Raw genomic sequence first — 26,813 nt, 5'->3', positions numbered from 1 at the left:
TACATTATAATACACTCCTTTAGTGAGGTAATGTTCAATTGCCTAATTCAGTTTTCACCTTGTAGTAGGTTGAATCGTGTCTCCAAATAGACATGTCAGAGTACTAACCCCTAGTACCTATGAATGTGACCTTATTTGAAATAGAGTCTAGATGGTAATTAGTCTTTGGGTGGTGAACATGATGTAATCTACACAGAATTCGAAATATATTACGATGTACACATGAAAGTTATATAATGTTATAATCCAATGTTACTGCAATAAAAATATATATTTGCTGGGAACTACTATTTGAAAAGTACTGGGATAGGTCTGGGGTGATGTAATTATTAGTAGTTAAATATTAGACTCTAATATAATAACAGTCATATCGTCACTGCATCTTTAGAGCTGTTTCTAATGCTTTCATTGTTGCTGTATTCTCTTTGGTACCTAACAACAACAACAAAAAGAAATAGGGTCTTTGCAGATGTAATTAAGTTAATAATCTCAAGACGCAATCATCCTTCATATACACTGGTCCTCATTAGAGAAAGAGGAGAGAGAATTGACGTACACACAGAAACTAGGAAGAAAGAAAATGGAGGCAGAGACTGGTGTTATGCTGCCATAAGCCAAGTAACACAAGGAGTCACCAGAACCCAGAAGAGACAAGGAAGAATTCTCCCCTAGAGCCTTTGGAGGGAGCATGGCCCTGCCAATGACTTGATTTCATACTTCTGATCTTCAGAACTGTGAAAGAATAAATCTCTGTTGTTTTAAGCCATTAAATTTGTGGAAATTTGTTACAGGAGCCATGGGAAACTAGTACATGCCCCGTTGTTTCAAATTACCTGATACTGTCCATTTTCCAAATCTATTGAAACAGTCACTCCTTGATTAAGCTGGGTAATGTTTGTAAACACATGTGAAATCCATGAAGTACCAAGATCATTATCATTGACAAAAGAAAGAGGATGGGCTTCAGGATTCAGCCGTAACACCCTATTATTGGTTGTGTCTTCTGCGTCATTAGGAATGCAGTACCGCTGTTCCAAGGGATGGACCCGAGGGTGGCTGCTGGGGCAGCGGCAATGTGACTGAACATGCAATCTCAGCAGATCTCCAGAAAAGACTTCCAGAATCTCTCTGTGGGCATCGAGGCAGATTGTAAGGACAAATAGCTCAACAATGATAGAACCTCTGTGAGCTGCGACAAAACAATATCTCTATTTTAATGTTTCATAGCACCCATTTAGTTTAGTTTTAATAATTTAAATAATACTTAATAAATAATAAATAAATAATTTAATAATTTTCTAAACAGAACATAAAATCAATCTCATTCCTGGCCAAATAAACATACTCATTCTCATAAAAAGGGCTATCAAAAACAGTAAATTCTTAAGTGTTAACATTTTACAAGAAGTGTGCGCAAGCCCTTGTCTGATTATCAAGACACTGATTTAAATATCTTAATATTTTACTATGCCTACTTGTGATAAAAATAAAGGTAACCTTCAGTTAAGTTGTTAAACTGACTTACCACTGAGAGTCAACAATAATATATCGAAAACAGTGAGAGTTATAGACAGGGTCTCCCATTCATCCATGAAAACAAAGTAAGAAAACAAGTATCATTTTATCTGCTACTGTTTGAGGTAAAGGGACTGAGGCCAAGACCATTTGTCAAGGGTTTCCTGTGACTCATCAGTATGGATTCTGGCACCCTAAAATGCTTTAATGGCTTCAGATCATATGGCAGCTGCCAAAATTCAAAGAAGAATGCCAATTCCAGGCAGATATATTTAATTTTTCCATTAAGGGCAATATACCTATTATAGATCAGAATTACTCATTCTATTTATAGGCTTTCGTCCATATGACGCCTTTCCAGACATTTCAGGTAGGCCAATTATCAGCAACCCAAGTCTAACTAGAGAGACTAGGCCTTCTCTCAGACCCCCATGTGGCAATGGTGGATGGAGTCACAGTTTTTCCATTCACTCAATCACAGGAAGTCACACCTTCTTCTTTAAATCTCATTGATATTTTTCAATTGATATTAGGTGTTTTTTTTTATTAAGATTTTATTTTTTTTTCCTTTTTCTCCCTAAAGCCCCCCGGTACATAGCTGTACATTCTTCGTTGTGGGTCCACCTACTTGTGGCATGTGGGACGCTGCCTCAGCGTGGTTTGATGAGCAGTGCCATGTCCGCGCCCAGGATTCAAACCGACGAAACACTGGGCCACCTGCAGCGGAGTGCGCGAACTTAACCACTCAGTCACGGGGCCAGCCCCGATACTAGGTTTTAAATTGATATCAGTCCAAAAGTGACTATCCATTGAAATCTTTGCTCCCAAGAAAAAATTTATTTCTCCAAAATTACCGCAACACTGCTCTTCAGAATTTTTGAGAAAGGTGATTTAAAAAATAATGAGGCTGGTGGAAGTAAATCTCCCCAATAATGTCCTCCAGTGTTACAGCATCCTTTATTTGGGCATCTCTTGATTATATTGATTAATAAAAAGAATATTTTTATTGCTAATGGACATATCACTGACCATAGCATTACCTCAAGAGCAACGCTTCTCAAATTTACAGGAGCCAGTCTGGTGATTTTGAAATTCACCATACTAATCTACATCTCCCTTGAAGAAATATGAATAAACATTATTCCTTTTGATCTTTGATAGAAGTAAATAAGATCAATTCATCCATTCAACAATATTCTATCATATCATCAAATCATAACTCGGGAAAGAAATTCAGAGGACATCTTAAGGAAAATTTCACTTGAACTTTTCTGAACAGAATGGAAACCTACACATCTTTAAGAACCTCTAAGAAAGACTTCCCACCTATTTTAAGATGAGGAAATACTTCATTAAAGCCAGTCAAAGTCTACATAATTATTTGTTCACCGGAAATAGAAAAACACGTAACAATACTTCAAATTACTCACTTATCCTGTCTCCACGTCTAATAGCCCAGTCTCTTGAAACTTTCTCATATATCAAAATAATTAATCATTTTCATTGTTCTACATTCTCTAGTACTTATAAATTCAGAAAGCAATTTTAAAAGGCAGATATAGCAGTTTCTAAAGTATTAGAAACTACTTTATAGAACGTTTAAACAAATGTATTCCAAATTCTATAATACAACTTGATCAGAAATCTAGTTTTCTTAGAAGAAATTCTTTGTAAAGAATTTGATCAATTTCATTTTATGAGAAGTTACCCAATAGAATATTGAGTAGAGAATAACAACCACAGAATAAGCCAAAGCAGGCACTGCAAACATTAATTAGGTGATATTTGCCAAATGCTGTAAAGATGAAAAGTGCTATAATCTTCATGCTACTCTTATTTAAGCGAATTCAGCATTTAACTTTCTACTTCTTGAGCTTTATGATACCATATCTGCTTACCTGTTTGTAAGTGCCACTTGGTATAACCGAAAATCTTGCATTCTTCCAACAAATTGCTCTAAGCCTGCAAAATACATATATGTACAATAAAATAAGTCTCAGTTTAGCAAACAATGGCTGACAAATATTCAACTGAAACTCCTTTAAATTATAAAACTTGTAATCATGTTTATATCACAGCCCTTTCAAATTCTTACAGATTAATATGTATTTTGCGAATTTCACATGAATAATAATAATAATTGTAGTTATCTCCACAGACATTGCAGAACCAATGTCAGAGTGAATCCTTTGGCCAGCCTATTTCCTGACCCAACTCGTGATCTCTCTCCAGAAGTCCCCGCCTCAAATCAAGTTTCTCTCTAGTCTATGAACCTATAAATCTGTCATCTCATCAGCCCTAAATTTGATTGTCATCTTCTTCTAACTGCAATTTTCAGAGCATTTGCATTGCCAAGAGAAAGACTCCCCACATTCTCATCCTACCTGTTCTATCTCCAAGCTCCATAGCATCAGTTTGACTCCTCTCCAAACTTAGATTAATGCCTGGTCTACAAAATCTCCAATAAATGAGGATAAATTGAAAACCTCTGCCTCATGAGTTCTGAGTTATGCACATCTATCAATGGCATCCTAGCTCAGTCTCAAAATTCCATCACCTCGTGGGAATTCTTCTAAAGCAAGCCAGGTTCAAAACCATGTTGAATTAGGTGACCTTTTAAGGTATAGGTAGATATCAACCTTAAAGTACACAATACTGTTTTATTAATTCATTTACCAAATGTTTATTTAGGCTATAATAGTAGATAAGCCCAAGAGAGTGGGAACAGAAAAAAGTAAGAAAACTACCACCTCTAACTTTTTTGTTATGTTTTTGATGAGAAAAACTTGATAAAAATTTTACCTAGAGTTTGGATCATAGGGACATAAGGGAGGATGTGATCTAATGTATAATGCCAATTAAATAATTAAGTGGGTTTCAAAAAATATTAAATTTAGAGCGACAGCCACCAATTCACCAAATGACCATTCCTCAAATGTGTTTACTTTTTAACCATTCTGCTTTTATTTTGTCTTGATAATAGAATTTCTTTTTAGTTGAGGTCACATTGGTTTATAACATTATATAAATTTCAGGTGTATACCATCATATTTCGTGTAAAGACTGCATCATGTTCACCACCAAAATTCTAGTTTCCATCCATCACCATACACCTTTTGCCCTCCCCCTGCCCCATCCCCCTCTGGGAACCACTGATCTGTTCTCTGTACCTATGTGTTTGTTTATGTTCAATGTTGCTAATCATTAGGGAAATGCAAATCAAAACTACAATGAGATATCACCTCACACCAATCAGAATGGCTATTCTTCAAAAGACAAGAAATAACAAGTGTTGGAGAGGATAAGGAGAAAAAAAAAACGCTCATACACTGCTGGTGGGAATGTAAAACTGGTGCAGCCACTATGGAAAACAGTATGGAGATTTCTCAAAAAATTAAAACTAGAAATACCATATGATCCAGCTATTCCATTTCTGGGTATTTATCCCAAGAACACAAAAACACTAATTTGAAAAGATATATACACCCCTATATTTATTGCAACATTATTTACAATAGCCAAGAATTGGAAGCAAACTAAGTACCAATCAGTGAATGAATGGATCAAGAAGATGTGGTATATATACACAGAATGGAACACTACTCAGCCATAAAAAAGACAAAATATCACCATTTGCGACAACATGGATGGAACTTGAGGTTATTAAGCTAAGTGAAATAAGTGAGATGGAGAAAGTCAAATACCATATGATTTCACTCACATGTAGAAGATAAAAGAGTTTCAAAGAATGTTTGATCTATCTTTGTTGTAGCTCCTTGGTGATGCTTTGGAAGAAAGTGGGGTGGAGTAAGGATATGCCTGATGAATAAAAGATGCAGAGTAGAATTAGAACGCCGAATAGTCTGAGATATTGATCTCAGAAGCAGGAGAAGATGAATGAGCAAAGGAGAATGAGATTCAGGGTCATAAACAGAGTATGTTTCTGTGTGCGTGCATGTGTGCATATATATATTTATATTATATTTATATCAAAAGATGTATTTAATAAAATAAGAAAGAATATTTTACATTAGAATATCTCTTCATGAGTATAAATATTTTCAACTGGTATATTCTAAGAAAAACTATATCAACGAGCCTTCTCTCACTGCCTCTTGGTCTCTGTCTTCCACAGGCCTCACGACCCCAGGCCTACAGGAAGAAGGTATTCCACGCAGCCTCCTGCTCTGACTTTCCTGTAGGAGAGTTTCTTTACCCTATCTGCCCAGAAACAGGTAGTGCAATTTATTATTACTCAAAGCAGTGTTAGGAAGACAAAACAAAAAAAAACGCTCTATTAAAAGCTTGCAGAAATTTTTAGAAGATTTCCAACACAACTTGGTTTAAAATTTATCATTAGCTGAAAGAGATAAGAAAATGTGATCAACTGTTCATTTGGCAAACTCGCTTTCCAAGCAGCTTGGTAAATTGACCTGGATCCAGGATCTAAAGCTAAGCAAAGTAGGGAATGGCATAAGGAAGGGCAGACTTTTCTTGGAGACAGAAGGAAAGATGCAAGAAGAGATGTGAATACAGTTAAGTCATTGTGTCCTTGTGTGCTTTTTGTTTGGGGATGAGGGAAGACAAACCAAGGAAAATACTCCTCATGGTATGAATTTTCTTTCTGAGATGAGAGGAAATGTTGTTTGCCTAGAACGAAGGAAGCTGGATCTGCCTCCTGCTTGTTTCATCACCTTCACTTACCCCTACCCATACCCAGCCCTTTTCCTCCCAGCATCCTTCATACCCTATGCTCCAGCTCCACAGACTGAATTTGTAACACCCCGCAACTATGAAGCTCTCTCAGCCCTAAGGTTTCGCACATGATTTTCCCCTGCTTCAAATGTTTCTCCCCCACCCCAGCCCTTAATTTCTCAGCTTTGAAATACTTCTTGCTGGAAACTTTCTATGGTCCAACAGGATCCTATAAGCTCCTATAGCACTGTGCATTTCTCATTCTGTACTGCAAACATCTGTTTACTTCTTTATCTGGCCTATTGAGCTAAAAGTATATTAAATAAACTTCCCTGGTAAGATACACAAAGTAATAATTGGTCTTATTCGCTCTACTATCTCCTGCTCATAGTCAAGTTCCCGGCATATGGTAAGTTGTGCAAAAAGTATTTAATAATGAAGGAAAAAGGAAGGTGGGACATAGGGAGAAGGAGAGGTATTTGTATCTATAATGAAGATCTATAATGGCTACTACAGCAAATGAGTGAGGAGGTTGACCAGGGGAAAATACAAAGATCCTTAAGAAGTATTTTGAGGGCCATCTAAAATCAGAGATTGTGACTTTGCTTTGGCACAAGTCTGCAAGCTAAGAGATTTCCCTAAATATGCTGATAACCCAAGAGAGGTATCAAATGATTGGAGGTATCCAGAGTCAAGAGTTTTCAGGCAGAGTGCACAGACGAAAAGAATAGGGAAGTAAGATTCTCATAACAGAGGAGTAGAAGTGATGGACCACAGTACTTAAGTGGACAGGAAAGTGAAACCAGATGAGAGGAGATAGACCAGGAGAAAAGAGAGGAGTCAAGGTATTGGGCATCTGAATAAATCAAAGAAGAGTGTGGTAAACGTAAGGAGGCAAGATATTTGAAACAATTAGAGTATTCACATTAGTACTGGCTGGGACTACACAAAAGCTGAGCAACACGGATCTTGCTCTGGCAGCATCAACTAATGGAACAACAGGAAGGTTCCTACCATGCTCAAAGCATGCTTTGCATCAAGAAATAGCCCTATTAATTAGAAAAACATTGTTATGGGTTCAATTTTGTCCCCCCAAAAAATATATGTTGTAGTCTTATCCCCCAGAGCCTATGAACATGATTGTACTTGGAAATAGAGTCTTTGCAGATATAATCCAGTGAAGGTGATGTTGTTAGTGTGGGCCCTAATGTAATATGACTAATGTCCTTATAAGAAGAGGAAAACTCCATGAGAAGGCACAGTTACACAGTGAGAAGTCCAGGTGACAATAGAGGCAGAGACTGGAGTCATGCATCTACAAGCCAAGGAATACCAAGGATTAATAGCTACCAACAGAAATTAATTAAGGGGCAAAGAAGAATCCTTATCTGCAGATTTCAAAGAGCATGGCCCTGCTGATCCCTTGATTTTTAGATTTCTTGCCTACAGAACTTTGAGACAATAAATTTCTGTTGTTATAAGCCACTCAGTTTGTGGAACTCTGTTATAGAGGCCCAGGAAACTAATATAGTCATCATTTCCTATTTTTGTTAACATAAGGAGTTATCAAAGAGAAAAAATGAAATTTTATAAGACCTATTCCATGTTATCTAATTTGTTTTCCCAGTATAAAAAATTTTCTAAAATGTCTTATATAGTATCTGTAGGGAATATTTTATCTCAAAGTACCCAGAAAATACAGATCATAACAAAAAAGGGATAATCACTTGTGATTTTCAACAACCTACTATAGCTGAAAGATAGCAAAAATGATTAATGCTGTAATTTTGTAAAAGCCTAAATCATGGCTTTAAATTGTCAGAGTGGCTTCATATTTTTGTGCTTTCATTCATTCAACAAATATTTATTGGGAGCCTATTATGTGCTAGGCACTTTCAGAGGTTCCAGAGATGCATCAGTTAACAAAACAGGCACAAATAAAACCCAAACAGACAAAAAAAACTTGCTTTTATGGAGCTTGCATTCAAGCAGCTAGATGAACATAATAAATGAGTAATTTATATAGCATATTAGAACACAATAAATGCTATGAAAAATGGAATAATTAGAGCAGTTTGGAAAGCAGAGTTGGATTTTAACTTGAATGATATGTTCAAGAGAGTCCTCACTGAAACACGGTATTGACAGGGGAACGGGAATGAATCATGCATAAATCTAGGGGAAAAATATTCCAGACAGGGGTCAATGAGTGCACAGACCCCTAAGGCAGTATGCTTGGTATGTTAGAGGAACTGAAGGAGCTGGCATTGTGGAGCAGAATAAGAGAGGGGAGGCTATTGGAAGATTAGGTCAGACAAGTAACTGGCTAGGGGGATGAGTTTCAAATTGTTAAAAGCCTTGTCGCCTATTGTAAGGACTTTGGTTTTTATTCTGAGTGAAATAGAAAGTCACTGGAGGGTTTAGAGGAGAGGAGTGACATGATCTTAGGTTTATTCAAAAGTGTTAAGAATAGAATGTATGAGGACAAGGGTAGAAACAGTGAGACCGGTTAGGCTATTATAGTCATCCAAGTGAAAGATGATGGTAGTAAGACCAGGGTGAAGAAGTAGAAGTGTACATTTCAATGCTGATAAATTAGAATTCACTTTCTATATTTTAATAATAGTTAAAGAGAAGCTCTGCTGCAGAGGGATAATGAAATCTATTTTAATATCCATAAAATAAAGGGGCTGGGTTTTATGACCTTTAAAAACCATTTTAGTTTTAAATTCCGGAGTCTGAACATAGAACAATCACATCCTCTACTATGGAATTCATATTTGAAGGAATATCCAAAAAAAAGTTACAAAAAGTTCTCTAAAGACCTAGAGTTAATGTAAATCATCCATTGAAAACAAGAGAATTGTGATTTTGACTTTGGGGGACAATATCATAAAATATTTCAAGGACACAGTCATAAGGGTGGATTTTACTTCCTTTGCTAGTTGCCAGTTTTTTAACAACAGATATTCATTGGAATAAACATTTCACAAAGGGATTCTTCTTTGAAAAAATATTCATATGGCAAAGATAGGTCTAAATTATATAAATTGATCAAAGAAATAGACATGGCTCATACCAGGAAGACCTCATTGTTTTCTATTCAGAAAATAGATACATAATGACTGAAAACAAGCAGTACATCCACATTACAACTGGTGGCACAGCAAAATTAGTTAAATGGAAAAACTGTGAGTAAATAATCTAATATATCATCAGGGTAAAACAGGTTTGCAATAAGACTAAATAAATAAACGTCACATCATTTGGAAAGGAAGAAATAAAATTGCCTCTATTCTGGATAACATAACTGCCTACTTAGAAAATCCCAGTAAATCTACACAAAAGCTACTAGCATTCAGCAATTGTGTATGATACAATTTCAATATATAAAAATCAATTCAATTTCTATACAATAGCAATGAAACACTGGAAAAAAAATTTTTTAAGTACCACTTATATTGTCCCCAAACATGAAATATTGGTTATAAATCTAACAAAGGATGGCCGTATCTGTAGGTAAAACTGCAAGACAATGATGAAATATTTACAGGATGTCATCAGGAATGACAGAGGAAAAACCAATAAAAATTCTCTCTGCTGTAAAAGCAATGAGAACACTAGCAAAGAGTGTCAAATCAACTTTTCTGGAACTCTGGAAATTAACCAAAGATTTTCAAGAACCCAGGGAGTGTTTATTTTTAAAAATGTTTTGTGGCATTTTAACTTTCCCTATTTCCATCTCCCTCTCTGCTACTCAGTGGTAACCTTGAAAATGAACATTCCACAATCACAGTGAAAAGTAGCAGCCCCTGGAGGAATCAGAATGAGATTGGAGCCCTTTCAAAGCTCCAACCTCAGAAAATTGTCATTATTTAATCTGTCTGGCAGTACCATAGAAAACCCTAGGAGTAAAGCTTGAACTGGCTCTGAGTTTTCCCAGTGGAAACAGTCTTTTCTCTGGGGATATTTGTTGAAAACAATTAGTGGCAACTGCTTAACATGGCAGTTGCCTAAGGTAGCAATAACAGTTGGGGAAAACAACAAACCAAAAGTGTTAAAAGAAAAAGCTGAGGAATGACATACTCACAGGGGGCTTTTCAAAGCTCTGACATATTCCTGGGAATCTAGAAGACCATGCACATGCAAAGGGTGATGTGTATGTCCAGAGATATGTGCATTCCCAAGAGAGACCTGAGAAGAACCTAAACTCTCACCTCTGCTTGACCTTGTGGCTCTGTAAAGCAGGAGGTAGTGACTAAAGAAGAGTACTAATCTGCCTGGCTGAGTGTTGAAGGCATGGTGCAACACACATACAGAGACTTCAGAAAAGATTGAAAAACTCATTGGTTCTAGGAATTTAAGAAATTCTCTGTTCAATCATTAGCTGAGTACTATGCTAACTGAACAGGGATTTCAGTGGCCACATATGACAAAAATATAGACTTTACATAATTTGTTCAGGGAAGTCACTAAACAAGCAAACAGCAACAACAATAGCAAATAGCAGCAACAACAAACCCTGGGAAGGGAAAGACTCTGATTTCCAGATTCACAATGTTATATTATTTAAAATGTCCAGTTTTCAACAAAAAATTATAACACATGCAAAGATCAAGAAAGTATGGCTAATACACATTTGGGGGGAAAAGCAGCCATGGAAACGGGACCAATTGTAAGACCACGTATTAAACTTACTGGACAGACTCTAACTCAACCATTTTAAATACGTTCAATGAACTAAAGGAAATCATATCTAAAGAACTAAAGGAAAGCATGAGAATCATGCCTCAGCAAATAGAGAATATGAGTAAAGAGACAAAAATTATAAAAATGAAAAATTCACTAAAGGAGCTCATCAACAGATACAAATGAACAGAAGAAAGAATCATTGAACTTGAAGATAGGTCAACTGAGATGATCTAGTCTGACAATTAAAAAGAAAAAAATGCAGAAAAATGAACAGAGCCTCAGAGACCTGTGGGACACTATACAGTATACTAATGTAAGCATAACTGGAATCCCAGGAGAAGAGAGTTAGAAAGGAGCAGAAAGAATATTTTTAAAAATAATCACTAAAACCTCCCAAAATTTGGTGAAAACTGTTAACCTACACATCCAAGAGGCTCAATAAACTCCAAGAAGGATAAATTCAAAGAGATCCACACTTATATATACATATCATAATCAAACTGCTGAAAGACAAAGAGAAAACTATGAAAGCATCAGGATAGAAATGACCCATCTCATACAGGGGATCTTCAAAGAGATTACGAACAGATAATTCATCAGAAACCATGGAGGCCAGAAGGCAGTAGGATGACATATTTAAAGTACTGAAAGAAATAAAGACTGTCAACCAAAAATTCCCTTTCCAGTAAAACTATCTTCAAATATGAAGGAAAAAATATTACATTCCCAGGTAAAAACTGAGAGAATTCATGGAAGTAGAGAATTCATGGCTGCTTTATAAGATGTAGTAAAGTAAACCTTTAGACTGAGATGAAAGGACATTAGACAGTAACTCTAATCCACATAAAGAAATAAAGAGCACCTTTAAAGGTAACTACATAGATAAATATAAAAAACTATATAAATGTATTTTTATTTGTAATTCTTTTTTTCTTTTGATTTAAGAGACAACTGCATAAAGCAATAACTATAAATCTGTGTTGATGGGCATCTAACAACACAATTTGTATGACAATAACAAGAGGGAAGGAAACAAAACTATATAGGCACAGATACCTTACAGTAATTACATTAAATGTAAATGGTTTAAATGCCTCAATAAAAAAGTAGATATTGGCAGAATGAAACAAGATCAAAACCACAAATACGATCCAAGTATATGCTTTCTACAGGAGACAAACTCAAAGAAACAAATAGGTTAAAAGTTAAAAGATAGAAAAAAAATATACCACATAAACACATCCCAAATAACCAATGAGTCAAAGAAGAAATCACAAGAAAACCAGAAAAATCCTTTGAGATAAATGAAAATGAGTACAAAATATATCATACTTTATGAGTTTCAGGTAAAGCAGTGATTCAAGAGAAATTTATAGCTGTAAATACATATTAAAGAAGAAAGTTATTAAATCAATAATCAGCTTAAGAAATTAGGAAAAGAAGAGGAAACTCAACACAAAGCAAAGAGAAGGAAAGAAATTACAAAGATTAGAGTACACGCAAATGAAAGAGATAATATAAAACAATAGGGAAAACCAACAAAATCAAAAGTTTGTTCTTTGAATGGTCAACAAATTTGACAAAACTTTTCCTAAACTAACCAAAAAAAGAGAAGAGAAAAGTTAAATTACTAAAATCAGGAATGAAAGAGGGGACATTCCAACTGACCTTATAGACATGAAAATATTAATAAGGGAATTCTATGAACTGTATGCCAACAATTAGATAACCTAGATATAATGGACAAATTCCTAAAAAGACATAAACTACTGAAACTGACTCAAGAAGAAACAATCAGAATAGAGAGATGATAAGTAAGGAGATTAAATTAGTTGTAAAAAATTTCCGCAAAGAAAATTCTAGACAAGATGCCTTCACTGGTGAATTCTTCTAAACATTTAAAGAAGGAATAACACCAATCCTTCACAAGCTCTTCCAAAAAATAAAAGAGGAAGAACACTTCCCATCTCATTCTGTGAAGTCACCCAACTCTGATACCAAAACCAGTAGAGACATCACAAGAAGAAAAGCTACGGATCAATATGTCTTATGAATATAGGTGCAAAAATCTTCAACAGATTACTAGTAAACATAATCCAACACCATAAATAAGGATTATACACCATAAGCAAGTAGGATTTACTCCAGAGATGCAGGGCTGGTTCAACATGTGAAAATCAAATAATGCACAATATTGATAGAATAAAGAACAAAAACCAAATCATCTCCATAGATGCAGAAAAAGCAATAGCCAAATTCCAACACTGTTCCATTATGAAAACACTCAACAAACTATGAAACATGGGAACTTCCTCATCTGATAAAGGGCATTTATAAAAATCCACAGCTAACACCATACTTAATGGCCAAAGAGGAAATGCTTTTCCCCTATGATCAGGAACAAGACACGAATGTTCATTTTTGCCACTTCTATTCAACATTGTTCTGGAGTTACTAGCCAGGGCAATTAAGCAAGAAAAAGAAAGGTTTTCCAGATTACAAGGGAAGAAGTAAAACAAATGTGTACAAGGAGAAATTTACAAGATGTTACTTACACAATTGTACAAATTATACAAAGAGAAAACAACCTAACTCCTAACATGGGAACAAACAAATAATATATGCTTTATTCATAAAATGGATATTAATAGAGCAGCTAAAATGAATGAACCATATCTCAAAAAAATAATTCTCAAAAACAATTTTTACGGAAAAGCCAAGTTGAAAATATACTAAGAAACCACTTAGGTAAATTTTAACAACATGAAGATAACAACATACATTACTTAAGGATACTTACATATATATTAGGTTGAGTCATTTGAAATAATTAATATTTAGCCATTTTTAATCTATAAAAATGGCAATTTTATATGGTTCAACCATATAATAAAAGTATAAAAAAACATGAGAATGACAAATGTAAATACAGAATAGGAGAGGAGGATCTTTAAATTTAAGGATTTTTTAAATTATTTTAATACGTTTTGAAGATGCCAAGTGAAGAAAGTGTATCAAGGAAGGAGTGATCTCAAGTCTGTTAAATGATGTTGATGGGTCCAATAAGATAAGAACTTGAAAGTAACTATTAGATTTAAGATGTGAAAGTCTGTAGAAATCTGACATGCGTAGTCTAAATGCAGTGGTGACCTAAAGCCTGACTAGCTGATAGAATTGGAAAAGAGGAATTAAAGACAGCATTGTTGGCAATACTTTGGGGGAGATTCACTTAAAAAGAGAAATCAAGAAATGAAACAGTGGCTGGTGGAGGAAATGGGATCAAGAAATTTTTTTAAAGGAAGAATAACAGCATATTTCCAGGTCCTTAAAAATATTCCATTAATACAAGAAAATTTTACAATATAGGAGTAAATGGGGAAAAACGCTAGGAAATAACTTGGGTAAGATCCAAATTATATGACAGAGGTGGGTAAATACAGCAGTGGGAATCTATAGAAGTTCTTTTATGATTCGTTTTAATTTTCATAGTGATGTAGGACATAATATCATCAGCTGAGAGTCAGGATAAGGAGTAAGTCAGGATAAGGAGAGAACATATATCTAACCATGTACACAGTTGTCATAGGCAGGGAAAGTAAATGGACGAGGGAAATATGGACTGATTGCAGGGCAGCTTAGGGGCACATATGAGGTCTATGGTCATAAATTTAAGGCATTAAAAGTCATCCTGTTTGGGTATATTAACCAGTCCTGTGGCAATATCAAGGCAATACAGCAAGTGAGAAAAAAAAGCAGGAGAGTCAAAGTGTGTACAAGGAAGTGATTATAATATTTGACCGTGAAACTTAGGCTGAGTAAGAAAAGACAGGACACATCAAGGGAGTGAGGGACAGTGGGAAGTTGTTTAGATCCGTTGATTGAAGACCCCAGAGAAGTTGAAAGATTACTGGATTAAGGGTAGTAGAAGGTACAGCTGATAAAGGCAAGCCTATATCTAATGGAAAAGGGAAAACCATGAAATTTATATGCTACACAAAGTAATTAAAAGATTGCTCTGGACAGAGGCAGCTGCTAGGAAACACTGAGGTGAAAAGCAAAGATGCTGCTCAGCATAATCGCATGATCACTAGTGAGCCAGATCTGACTGCTACATATGTAACAAAAAAAGTGAAGAACTCTCAACGTGTTTCAGTTTTAAATATTGGCAGGAAATAGATTTCAGGCAAACCAAAGAAAACAGAAGTAAAAGTTTAAAAAGTCAGAGGTAGAGTTAAGGCCCACAAAAGCCAAAAATCTCCAGGAAAAATTAGAAGAAGAAACTAGAAGGCCAATACTCGAATTCTACCAAAATAATCCTTGGGGCCAATGGGTATAGAGACCGGCCACAGCTGAGAGAGCCTAGAGGGCTGCAGAGATAAAGCATGGAGTTGGTCAAAGAAAGAAAAGAGGTACCTATCAGATGTTACAATAACAGTTGAACTTGTGCTTCTGATGGAGATGTAGCAAGTTGCAAGAGACCATCACTTTGCTATCAACCTAATGACCAAAATAAGCCAGATAAGCTACAAAATCATTTTTTTAATCCATCAGAAAGTAGAGGACAGAAAGAAATCTAAATGAACTAAATTCTAGAAAGCAACAAGTCTTTTATAGGAGACATGAGACCCAGGGCTGCTCCCATCCCTATCAGAGAGGAAAGCAGCCACAAGGAGGCTGAATGACAGATTAGGCTTCCGAAGAGCGCCAGCCCCACAGTGAGTCTGCACCCATCCTGACTCTATTCTCAAATATCTGAAACCAGTGGGAACTAAATAATATGAAAACTGTCATGAAGGCCACACCAGATCAACTTGAAATCGGTTTGATGGTATTCTTCTCCTACACACTTCTCCCCAACACACACAGACACACACACACAGTCCAGAGGCCTGATAGAACCAGCAGTGCTCCTTTCTCTGGAGGTAAATATTATTTACTTCCATCTGTTCCATTCTTTTATATAAAATGTCTGGCACACAATAATAAAAATATTTGAAGACACATGAAGAAGCAAGAAAATGTGGCCCATTGTACAGAAAGGAAACAGCCAATAGGATGCAATGCAGACATGGCCCAGATTTTGGAATTATCAAATAAGGATTTGAAAATATCTAGGACGAAAATACTAAAAGATCTAGTGGAAATGGTGGCAATATGTGTGAATATATGGGGAAATATGAGCAGAGAGATGGAATCTACAAAGAAGCAGCCCAATGGAAATGCTGGAAATGAAGAGTATGATATTAAAAATGGAGAATTTTCTAGATAGGCTTAACAGCAGATTAGATACAAAGTACAAAGTGATCAGTGAATTTCAAGACAATCCAAAGAGAAACAGGAAGACAAACAAAAAATAGAGAAGACAAAAAGAAATAAACAAAAATGTGCTCAAGATCTGTGGGATAATATCCAGTGTTCTAACATAAATGTGATTGAAGTCCTAGAGGAAAAGGAGAAAGAAAACGGAAAAAAAGAAAGAAAAATTTAAAGAGGTAATTATCAAGAACTTCCAAAAGTAGTGAAAGCATGAACTTACAGAGCCAAGAGTCTGGTCAAACCTCACCCAGGATAAATACAATGAATTACATGCAGGCACAGCATACTCAAACCACTAACGTCAAAGAGAAAATCTTAAATTTACATGGAAACGTCGAAATGAATGATGGCTGATTTCTTACCAGAAAAAATGAAGGCAAGAAGACAATGAAACAAAAATCGTTAAAGTGCTGCAGAAAAAAATAGCAATATAGAATTCTACATCTAGTGAAAACATTCTTCAAAAGCAAAGATCATTTAAAGACGTTTTGACTAAAGCTTAGAGAGTTTGGTTCCCACCAACTGAACCATAAGCAATGGAAAAAGAAGTTCCTCAGGCTGAGGAGAAATAACATCGGGTGGAACGCAGGACCTAACAGAAATATTGAAGAGTACCAGAAAGGGCTAATCTTTAAAGAGAGAAAGAAATTATTTCATGGAATTTACCTATACAAAATACAGCAGTTTTAAACATCTAGTATGTCGTTGCTCCAAACTGAACATTTTTTTCCTCTGCCACCTTGGAAAATTTTGATTTGGAGCCAAAAAAATTGAATAGAGCCCCATGACCATTATTTTAAAATACTTAAGTTTCACAAAGCCAGTAAACTTAATATCTAAATTAGCAATATTAACATTAACATACGTGACAGCAAAATTTTGAGTACCTAATAGGAACCATGTATATGTTATTCATAAGTTTTACAATTACCTTGAAAACTATGTATTATAAAACACATTTTACAGATGAGGAAACAAATTAGGAAATTGGACTGAGAAGTTAAATTCTTTGCCAAAGTCACTTGGCTTTTAGGAAGCTGAGTTGGGATACAGATCCAGCTCTCTCTGATTCTAAATTTCATGCCTTGATTCTCAGGCACTAATTATTGGAGCAATAATAATTTGTACGTACAAGGAGTTAAATGTCCAATGAAGATTTGTATTTCCTCAACCCATGTTAAATTTAGAGTATATTATACTACACACTCTTGCTTTTTTCATGTAATAACACATCAGAAACCTGTTGCCATGTCTACAAATAGATACATTTCATCTCTCTTAATGGTGCACACTTTTCTTTTGTAGGTATGAATTATGATTCTATCAATTTCCTTCTGAAGTTTAACTAGTTCCAATTCTTTGCTCCTTTAAATAATTCTGCAAGGAACATTTCTGAGTACATATTTAAGGCCTTGTCTAATTATATTCTTGAGATAATGTCCTGCAAGTAGAATTCTTAGATTAAATAGCTTTCACCATTTGTACTTTCCATAGTTAGCCAGGTTATCCTAAAGTCTTTCCAACGTTAGTATTATCTCTTTTTTATTCCTTGCCAAACGAAGTACAAAATGATAAGCACTGTTTGAATTTTAAATTCTCAGTTTATTAGTCAGATGTTTCAATAATTTCCTTTAGTGTTTCTGGCCATGGTCTCGTGCTAATAAAAGTCTTCAATATGCCAGGATTATAGAAACTTTGACTTCATTTTCTTCTACTCTTTCATGGTTACATATTTTACAGTTAAATTTTAATTCATCTGCAGTTTTTATTTAGTATGGTTTTATTTAGTATAGTATGGTTTAACTGATCTTTTTATTTTTGGAACATAGCTGGCCAGTTGTGCTGACAGCATTCCTAGATATCTCTTCTGTGGTAATCTGAAACACTGACTTTATCTGTAATTAAACCCCTCTATTCCTGTATGTGCCTTATTCTCATACTCTTCTTCCATTCCGTTTACCTGTCTTAATTCATCAATTTCCATAACCTCTCTATTTCTTTTCTCTTTATCTAATACCAAAAAAAATTTTTCTCAGAAAAATTTTAGCATATTTTCACCTGAACTAAAAGGAAAATGGACTCCTTACCTAGCTCAGGTTAGACATGTTAACCCATGGACACTAGTAGAAATTGAGTGGTATTCCAACTCCATTATGAAGAAAAAGCAGGTGGATTCAGATACAAAATATAGGGGTCAGCCCAGTGTTGCAGTGGTTAACTTTACACTCTCTGTTTCACTGGCCTGGGGTTTGCAGGTTTGGATCCCAGACATGGACATATGCACTGCTCATCAAGCCATGATGTGTCAGCATCCCACATAAAATAGAGGATGATTGGCACAGATGTTAGCTCAGGGCAAATTTTCCTCACCACAAAAAGAAAAAAAGATACAAAACACAGAAGACATGGAAGGGGAGTTGGAGTTATCTTTAGATGATTTTTTTTCTACCCTGTGTATTCATTTTCATAGGTACACAATAAATGTTCATTGGTTCCTTAATCACCAATTACTTTCTTAAGAAAAAGCTACACATTTTTAAATGCATAATGTAGAATTTCCCGTATTTAAAGAGAAATTATAACTCTGTTGATAAATGAGTTCAGAAATAGCTCTGAAAAATTTTGCTTCACATGATTTTGCTTTGTTTTGTTTTGTTTTGAGGAAGATTGGCCCTGAGCTAACATCTGTGCCCATCTTCCTCTACTTTATACATAGGATGCCTGCTACAGCATGGCTTGACAAGCAGTGCATATGTCCATGCCCGTGATTTGAACCAGTGAACCCCAGGCTGCCTATGCGGAGCACGTGAACTTAACCACTGCACCACTGGGCTAGCCTCTGATTTTGTATTTTTAAATACAAAATTTGGAGGACTGTTGTAGTTTGTTACCATGATGACTTTAGAGACTCCTTACAATTACATGTCTGCTACCACACCTCTCCTAGGTTTTACACCCAACTGGAGGCATTGAAATAAACCTACAACGGAAGAAAACGGTCTGAAAGGGGACAGACACATCTTGGTTGATGTGGATGGTCTAAGGTGTTTCTATTTGTATATTTAAAAATCAGCCTGACCAAATCAGATTATCCCATCAAAAATTAAATGGATACATATCCCATTAATATGTATACAGGGCTCAGTGAAAAGCATTCATTTCTTCCATTGGTTAATTTCCTAACAGAGGCAAAGACACAGACTGCAGCAACAGAAAGTGTCATTGGCAACATATTTTTCTAGAAAGTTATACTAGTTAAAAACGAGACCCAAAGAAAAGGCTCTATAGCAGCCAACACTCATGTGAAAAGTTGTTGCTTCCTGGGTGCAGAAACAGAGAAACAAGTTAAGCCTAGCCAGAGAAAGAAATAAAAGCCATCTTGATCTCCTATAGGCCTTCGTTTGACGTGGCTGTGTCTGAGGCAGTGTCTGTTCCAAAGCAGAGACAGCCGGCCTGGCACTGCATGAGAGCGCCTTTAATTCAGCTTGCAATAATCTCTTGCACAATTACCTCTCCTGAGCGAAACCATCTTGGATATGGACAAAAGTATGGAGGACAGTGACTTAATTTTTTGATTAAAAAAAGGAGCAAGCGAGGGAAAGAAAATGATTTATAATAAGTCCATGGGAACATTCTGTACCTATCTCTTTTCTGATTAGAGAGGTGGCATGGAGCCTGGCTCATTAGGCAGAAGTAATGAGCCAGTCTATATGCCATCTCTAATTAGAGAAAAGATACAGTAGGTACAACTGTACCTATAAATTGATAGAATAAAGACAAAAATTATTTTTAAATATCTTTTCCTCACGTAGCTCACTGATACTCAGAATTTAAGGAGAAAATTGTAATAAAAACTAAGTAACATTTGAAAGAAACCCTTTTCCAATGATATGTTTTCTAATCAGAAGATAAATTTTTACACAGTATAAAAATGAGTATCATATTCAGTCCACACTGTCCTTTTGAGGCATTAATTCAACATTTAGTATACGGAAGTGGAATAGAAGTAAGTCATTTCAACCCCATAGTGCATAGTAGACAAATTTACGACACTATCAAGTACTTTGAGCAACATTTGGTGCAATAAAACACTTTTAGAAGTACTAATGGGGATTAAATATTGAAATAAAGCTCACAAGATTTAGTGTGTTATTAAGAAATTCTGCATTCAGAGTGCTTTATAAAATTCTTCAGTATACTAATTACTTAAACCAAGTTCCTAAATGTATAGATTCCTTAAAATGTTACTTCTTCATATAGGTTTAGCTTGATCAAAGAGCATACACAAATTAAAATAATAGAGTCATTTATAGACATTCTTTCTTTTGATCTCTCAAGAATTCTATGGAAATTGCTTCACAAATTTCTTATTCTGTCTCACAAGAAGACAGATGTTCAAAGAGGTTAATAATAGCTGCCACTTATTGATCCTTTACTATATGACAAGCAACATATTCTACACATACATTATTTCATATAATTCTTATATCTCTATAGAATTATTTATTAAAACATTATTTAATAGATTTGAACCTTAAGACTTGAAAAAGATACATATTTGGATCAAAGGCACACACTAGATTGGATTCAATTCTGGGTTTATTTGACACCAGAGCTTGGAAATTTCAGCACAGTGTTTATAATGTGTTTTGAATATTAAAAATATACACTTTCTTTCTCTAAACTAGACACATGTCTAGATAACTCAGGTCATAGGGGAAAGCAAACTGAAATTTTACATTATTTCAAAATTAATAATAATAATGCCACCTATAAATATCTATATGACAACTCTAAAGTCATGGCTACTTGTGCATTTATTGCAAACATTTGAAAAGATTTGAGCGCATACTATGTATCAATGATGGGATTGCATAACTATTAGAATTAAAATTTAGCAAGGTCATTGGACTTAAGGTCAATATAAAAACTGATGATATTTGTGTATAATAGAAACAAAACTAGAAAATGAAGTCTAAAAACAATCCCAAGCATAATTCTCTGAACAAAGAACCAGAAAATACACAGCACTAAGTCTTAGAAATATCAGTGAGACCTCTATATTGAAAACCAAAAACGTTTCTGGGAGAAATGAAGGAACACACTATGTTCATGGATTGGAAGACAATATTGTGTAGATTTCCATTCTCCCAAAATTGAGTTAATGATTTAAATTTTTTGTGAAAACTAGCAAAATTTTTGTGAAAACTGCTTCTAAAATTCATGTAATACAAAACAATCTTGAAAGAAGCAACAAGCTGGAGAAATTAAACACTTCTAGATATTAAGACTTTTATGAAGCTACAATAATGAAAACTAAATTTTTGACTCAAGTATGGGCAAACAGATCTTTAGAACAAAATAGAGAACTTAGAAAGATACCCATCTTCATGCATACAGATAGAAAATTTGTACCAATGTTACCCCTGCCAAGCAGTGGAGAAATGACGATAAGTTTAAAGAAAATGTTTCTAGATCAATTAGATATTCAGATAGGAAAAAAATAAATCTTGACCCCTACCTCATACCATGGTCAAAAATCAATTCTAGATAGAACATAGGCCTAAATTTGAGAGGTAATATAATAACACTTCTAGAATAAAGTGCAGGAGAATATCTTCATGATATCAGGATTTGCAAAGATATCCTAAACAGGACATAAAAAGTACTAAGTATAAAATAAAAATTAGTAACTGGACTTCTTTAAAAGTAAGAAACTCTGTTGATCCAAGAATATCATTAAGAGAATGAAAATGTAAGCCATAACCCAGAAAGTGATATTTGCAATCCGTGTATATGTCAAAGAATTCATGTTCAAAATATTGAAGAGCTCCTATATATCAATAATAAAAAGACAGACTATCCAATTAAAAAATTGGTAAAAAACTTAAATAGGTACTTCACAAAAGAGTATATCTACCTGATCAATAAGTACATGAAATGTTTTCAATATCATCAGTCATCAGGAAATACACCACACCCACTAGAAAGGCAAACAACAGTAACATGACAATACTAAGTGTTAGTAAAGAGGAGGAACAGCTGAAATTCTCCAATATTGCTGCTTGAAACATGCACTTTAGAAAACTAAAGTATTTCCTAAAGCTAAAGAAAGAGCAACATACAATATAGATAAATCTCACAGGCACGGTGCTGAGCAAAAGGAATCCAACACAGAAGTACTTTTGGCTTAATTTAATTTGCATGAGTTCAGGAATAGGCAACACTAACCTATGGTGACACTATTCTGTGTTTACTTTTAGAGCTGGTATTCGCTATGGGTCTTTGAGATACAGGAAATGTTCTATAACTTTTTCTGGATGAGAGTTACACAGCTATATACATGGATTAAAAATTTGTCAAGATGTGCCCATAATATTTTTGTATTATGTTGTATGCATGTTATGCCATCACTAAAAATTTAAAATAATATTTTTAAATTTCTATAATGCAAAGTTATTAGGCTATCTAAAAACTGGAAAAACACGTGCAACATAATATTCTTAACATTAGTGAGCTTTTACATATAAATAAGAAATTCCAGAGTGTAGATATGGGCACACAACATGAACAAAGAATTCATAAGTGAAATGTAAATGATCAAGGCATATGTGGAAGGCTATTCAAACTCACTAATGGCCAAATAATTCTGAGGCACCATCCAACAATATTGTCCAATGAGACAAACGGAAAATGTGAAAAAAATGGGTAATTTTCAAGGTCAGTTGGTATTTAAGGAAGCAAGTACTTGCCTATATTTTTAAATAAGGTTGTACATTTTCACAACCTTTCTGGAGGTAGTCTGTTGTTATGCGTTAGAGTAATCTTTCTAATACGTTATTAAAATATAAAGTGGCCATATACTTCAACCCACCTATTCAACTTCTATAGATTTATGTTAGGGAAATAATTATAATAGTATTAATACATTACATATTAATATGGCTTAGTATATAGAAGTCACAGTTATTTACTTATTCAACAAATATTGAGCAACTACTGTGCACCAGATGCTGGAGAAACAGTATGCTTTTCAAGACATATTTGATTCTTACAATATAATTGTAAAATCATCATTATTATCATCAATTTAAATTTGAGGTAACTACAGTTTAGAGACATTATAAAATTGTTCGAGGTCACATGGCTAGTAGGGGGGAGATGGAATTTGAACTCAGGGAGATAGACGCCAAAGCATAAGGTCTTAAGAAACTGTACAATCAGACAATTGTTCAAGTGCCCATGTTTGTATGTGTATATGTTCATACTAGAGAGAGATAGAGAAAAATAGATACAAAAATACAGCTATATGTAGTGTTTTCTATGTAGAGAAAGAAAAAGATACAAAAATACAGATATGTGCAGTGCTAATAACGTTGAAATACTAGAAATAACCTAAATGTCCATTAATAGGAGGCTGTTTAGAAAGGTTTTTGTTACAGCTATACAATTGTACACAATGCAACCATTTTGAATGAGAAGGCATATTGACACGAAATGTTTGTCATAATATTTGGAGGGGAAGTATTTATTTTTAGAGGGCTCAGAGAAAGCATATGTATTATAATGTCATTTTTGGAAAATTATTATATTTATAACCATGTCTCTAGATATATGTACTAAAATTCTTGTAGGGTATAAAAAAGTTAACTATCTATCTACGAAGGTAGAAAAATGGAAAATCCTTTCTATTTCATAATGCTCCGTATTGTTTGGATTTTCTTAAAATGAGCATTATTTAATAATATAAAATAATATTCCCATTTTAAAGTGTAGACAATTTATAGACCATTGTGCTAGTTATTTCAAGATAATTTTAAATTCAAATTCTGTTCTTTTTAAGATGTAATGTATATTATCTTCTTAAACTATATGACCCATTTTTAGGGTAAGAAGATAGGAACACCGTAAATCCAGGTTATTACATGTTGAATATTATTTCTCAGATTCTGTCTAACATTCTACGTCCTACTTTAACAAGAGCCCTACCAGTAAAATGCAAACCAGAAAAAAGAGAGAAAATAGTTTATTACATATTGTTCTTAATTTAAAAATTGACAACAGAGACGTTCTAATTTTAAAGCTTGCCTGGTAAAGTGGGTGGAAAGGTGGCCTCCAAAAGATATGTCCACCTGGAACCTGCAACTGTGATCTTATTTGGAAAAACAGTCTTTGCAGATGTCATTAAGGATCTTGAGATGAGACCAAAGTGGATTAGGGAGAGCCCCAAATCTAACCATAAGTATCCTTAGAAGAGAAGAGAAGGGGAGAGGACACAGAGGAAATGGCCATGTGAAGCTGGAGGCAGAGACTGGAGTCATGCAGCTACAAGCCAAGGAACACTAAGGTTTGCCAGAAGCTACCAGAAAGAGAGAGGCATGGAACAGATTCTCCTTCAGCTCCTCTAGAAAGAACCAACACCGCGGATCGTTGGTTTCAGACTCCCAGCCTCCAGAATTGTGGGAGGATAAATTTCTGGTGTATTAAGCTGCCACTCAGTTGATGCTAATTTGTTATCGCAGTCCTAGGAAACAAATACACTTATAAATTTTAAAATATTATTTTTGACTTTTTTTTTAGAAACAATATAATTGGAGAAGATAATTTTCTGGAGTCAGAATCTTACCATTGATGCTCTGTCCTATTTGCATGATACCAGAGGAAAAATCTGTAATGGAACCAGTTAGAGTTCTTGCATCAAAGGCTGTATTATCCTCCTCCAAACCATTAATGAAGAAACTGATTTTTGTCTGATGCACCTGTAAGAAATTATCACCATCATTATTTTAATTGCATAACCTTTTGTTTTATAATGACTACATTCCAGCAGTCTTTTTCGAGTTAATTTTCTACTTCTCCAATTTATTCGGTTGGAAAGACTGAAAATAATTTCTTTTAATGGCTCAATAATATATCTGTGTGTTTATAGATCTAGATATAATCCTACGTTTTGTAGTTTTGTGCTGCGATGGTATCTACTAGGGTATTCACAGGTAACCATAATTGTTCGTCTCATATATTTAACAGCTCTGACTGCCATGCCTTCATCAGTTTTTTTAGGATATATTGTTTATTTAGATACTAGTTAAAGTTGTTATTTAGAAACAAAGAGAAATGAATACAAAAGGGAGAAATTCAAAATGAGATATACCAAAAATGGATTGCATGTGGACATAATTCAAGTTGCTGTACAAAATACTTCTTGGAAAGTTTACTTTCTTAGGCGTTGGTATCCAACTGGCAATTTTCAGTTGTACTTCTCCAATACAGAATAACATAAACATTTGCCAATCATGTTCTAAGCTAATTAATCAGGCAATCTAACAACTCTTTACACCAGGGGTCAATAAACTTTTCCTTAAACAGAGAATAAATATTTTTTTATTTGCCAGCCAAATGATTTGATTTTCTGGTCCAAACAGTCCAAATCACAACTACCCAACTCTGCTGTTGTAATAGGAAAAGAGCCATATGCAATAAATAAACGATTGAGCATGGCCATGTTCCAATAAAACTTTATTTATAAAAACAAATGACCAGCCAGACTTGTCTCATGAATTGTAGCTTGACAATCCCTGGATTACACCATAGAAAATTATGAAATTTTTGTTTGTGAGACGCAATCGCTGAATAGCAATTCAATCCAGCTTTTACGCAGACTACTTCATAGGTGGTATCTACAGAAAAACTTTAATGACTGCATATATTTCGAACAAACCGATTAGCTGTTTTGACATCAACTTTAGTCTCTACAAATAGTCCTGTTCAAGTGTTTTTAACTTAAATTCAAAAGGCATCATTGGTACTCTAATTAGTAAAAGGACAGAAATGAATAGTACAAGGCGGGGATAGGGGTGAGGGTGGAGAAAGAGAGAGAGAGAAAGAGAAATTTAATGTCTTGTAGTTGAAAGGTTAGATGCTAACATTTTAATAAAAAGTATATCAAATCGTAGCATTCACAATGCTATTGTATTAAAATGGCCTTGCAAAAATTGGTGAAAATAAACTGTTCTCTGGCATCTTTAAATCATGTCACTGATTGCCTGAAGAACCCCTTTCAACAAACTCCTCTCAAAAACAAAACACAACCAAACCTAGGAGTTAACATCATAATCACCAGAATTACTTGGTAATATTAATTTTTCAAAAAGTTATTCCATATGGCTTTTCTTCATTCTTTCCAACTTGCCTTCATTTAAACCAGTTCTTAAATTCACTGACCCAGTGTTGCATTTTACTTAATTATAAAACAAAGCTTTAACATAAAGACCTAAAATCATATAATCATACACCAACTCCTTATGGATCTGGATATATACCTCTCTACTGGGTACTACGGCTGGATTTTCTTTTTCTTTTTTTTTTTTGCATTCCATTTTTTACAGCCTGTTACTGTCATTTGGTGTTTGACTGTTATCATTATAAAAGATACAGGATTTTCTACTTTGTTATTTGTAGCATTATCTCATGTTTTACAACATCTTCGCGCAACATGCAGGCACATGAAATATAACTAGTGAAAAGTTCTCGATGGTATTAATGCATAAAAAAGAATGTGGTTCCATCTCTACTGTCTTTACCCAGCCAAAAGCTGA

The 26,813-nt window shown here is 34.6% G+C and overlaps 1 protein-coding gene across 1 annotated transcript in view; it reads right to left on the bottom strand.

Moving 5' to 3' along the window:
* The window catches only part of USH2A (usherin), a 746,622-nt gene that overhangs the window by 658,982 nt on the left and 60,827 nt on the right, over positions 1-26,813 (bottom strand). Inside the window, exons 4-6 of the mRNA XM_070602521.1 lie at positions 24,845-24,977; positions 3,414-3,477; positions 834-1,128 (exon numbers count right to left, since the gene is read on the bottom strand). Coding sequence (XP_070458622.1) covers positions 834-1,128; positions 3,414-3,477; positions 24,845-24,977 — 492 coding nt within the window. The remainder of the gene's footprint in view (positions 1-833; positions 1,129-3,413; positions 3,478-24,844; positions 24,978-26,813) is intronic.

This window comes from Equus przewalskii, chromosome 31 (assembly GCF_037783145.1).
Source record: "Equus przewalskii isolate Varuska chromosome 31, EquPr2, whole genome shotgun sequence".
Classification (NCBI taxonomy): Eukaryota; Metazoa; Chordata; class Mammalia; order Perissodactyla; family Equidae; genus Equus; species Equus przewalskii.
Note: the sequence above shows the minus strand (reverse complement) of the source record. Positions and strands in the feature narration are given on the sequence as shown.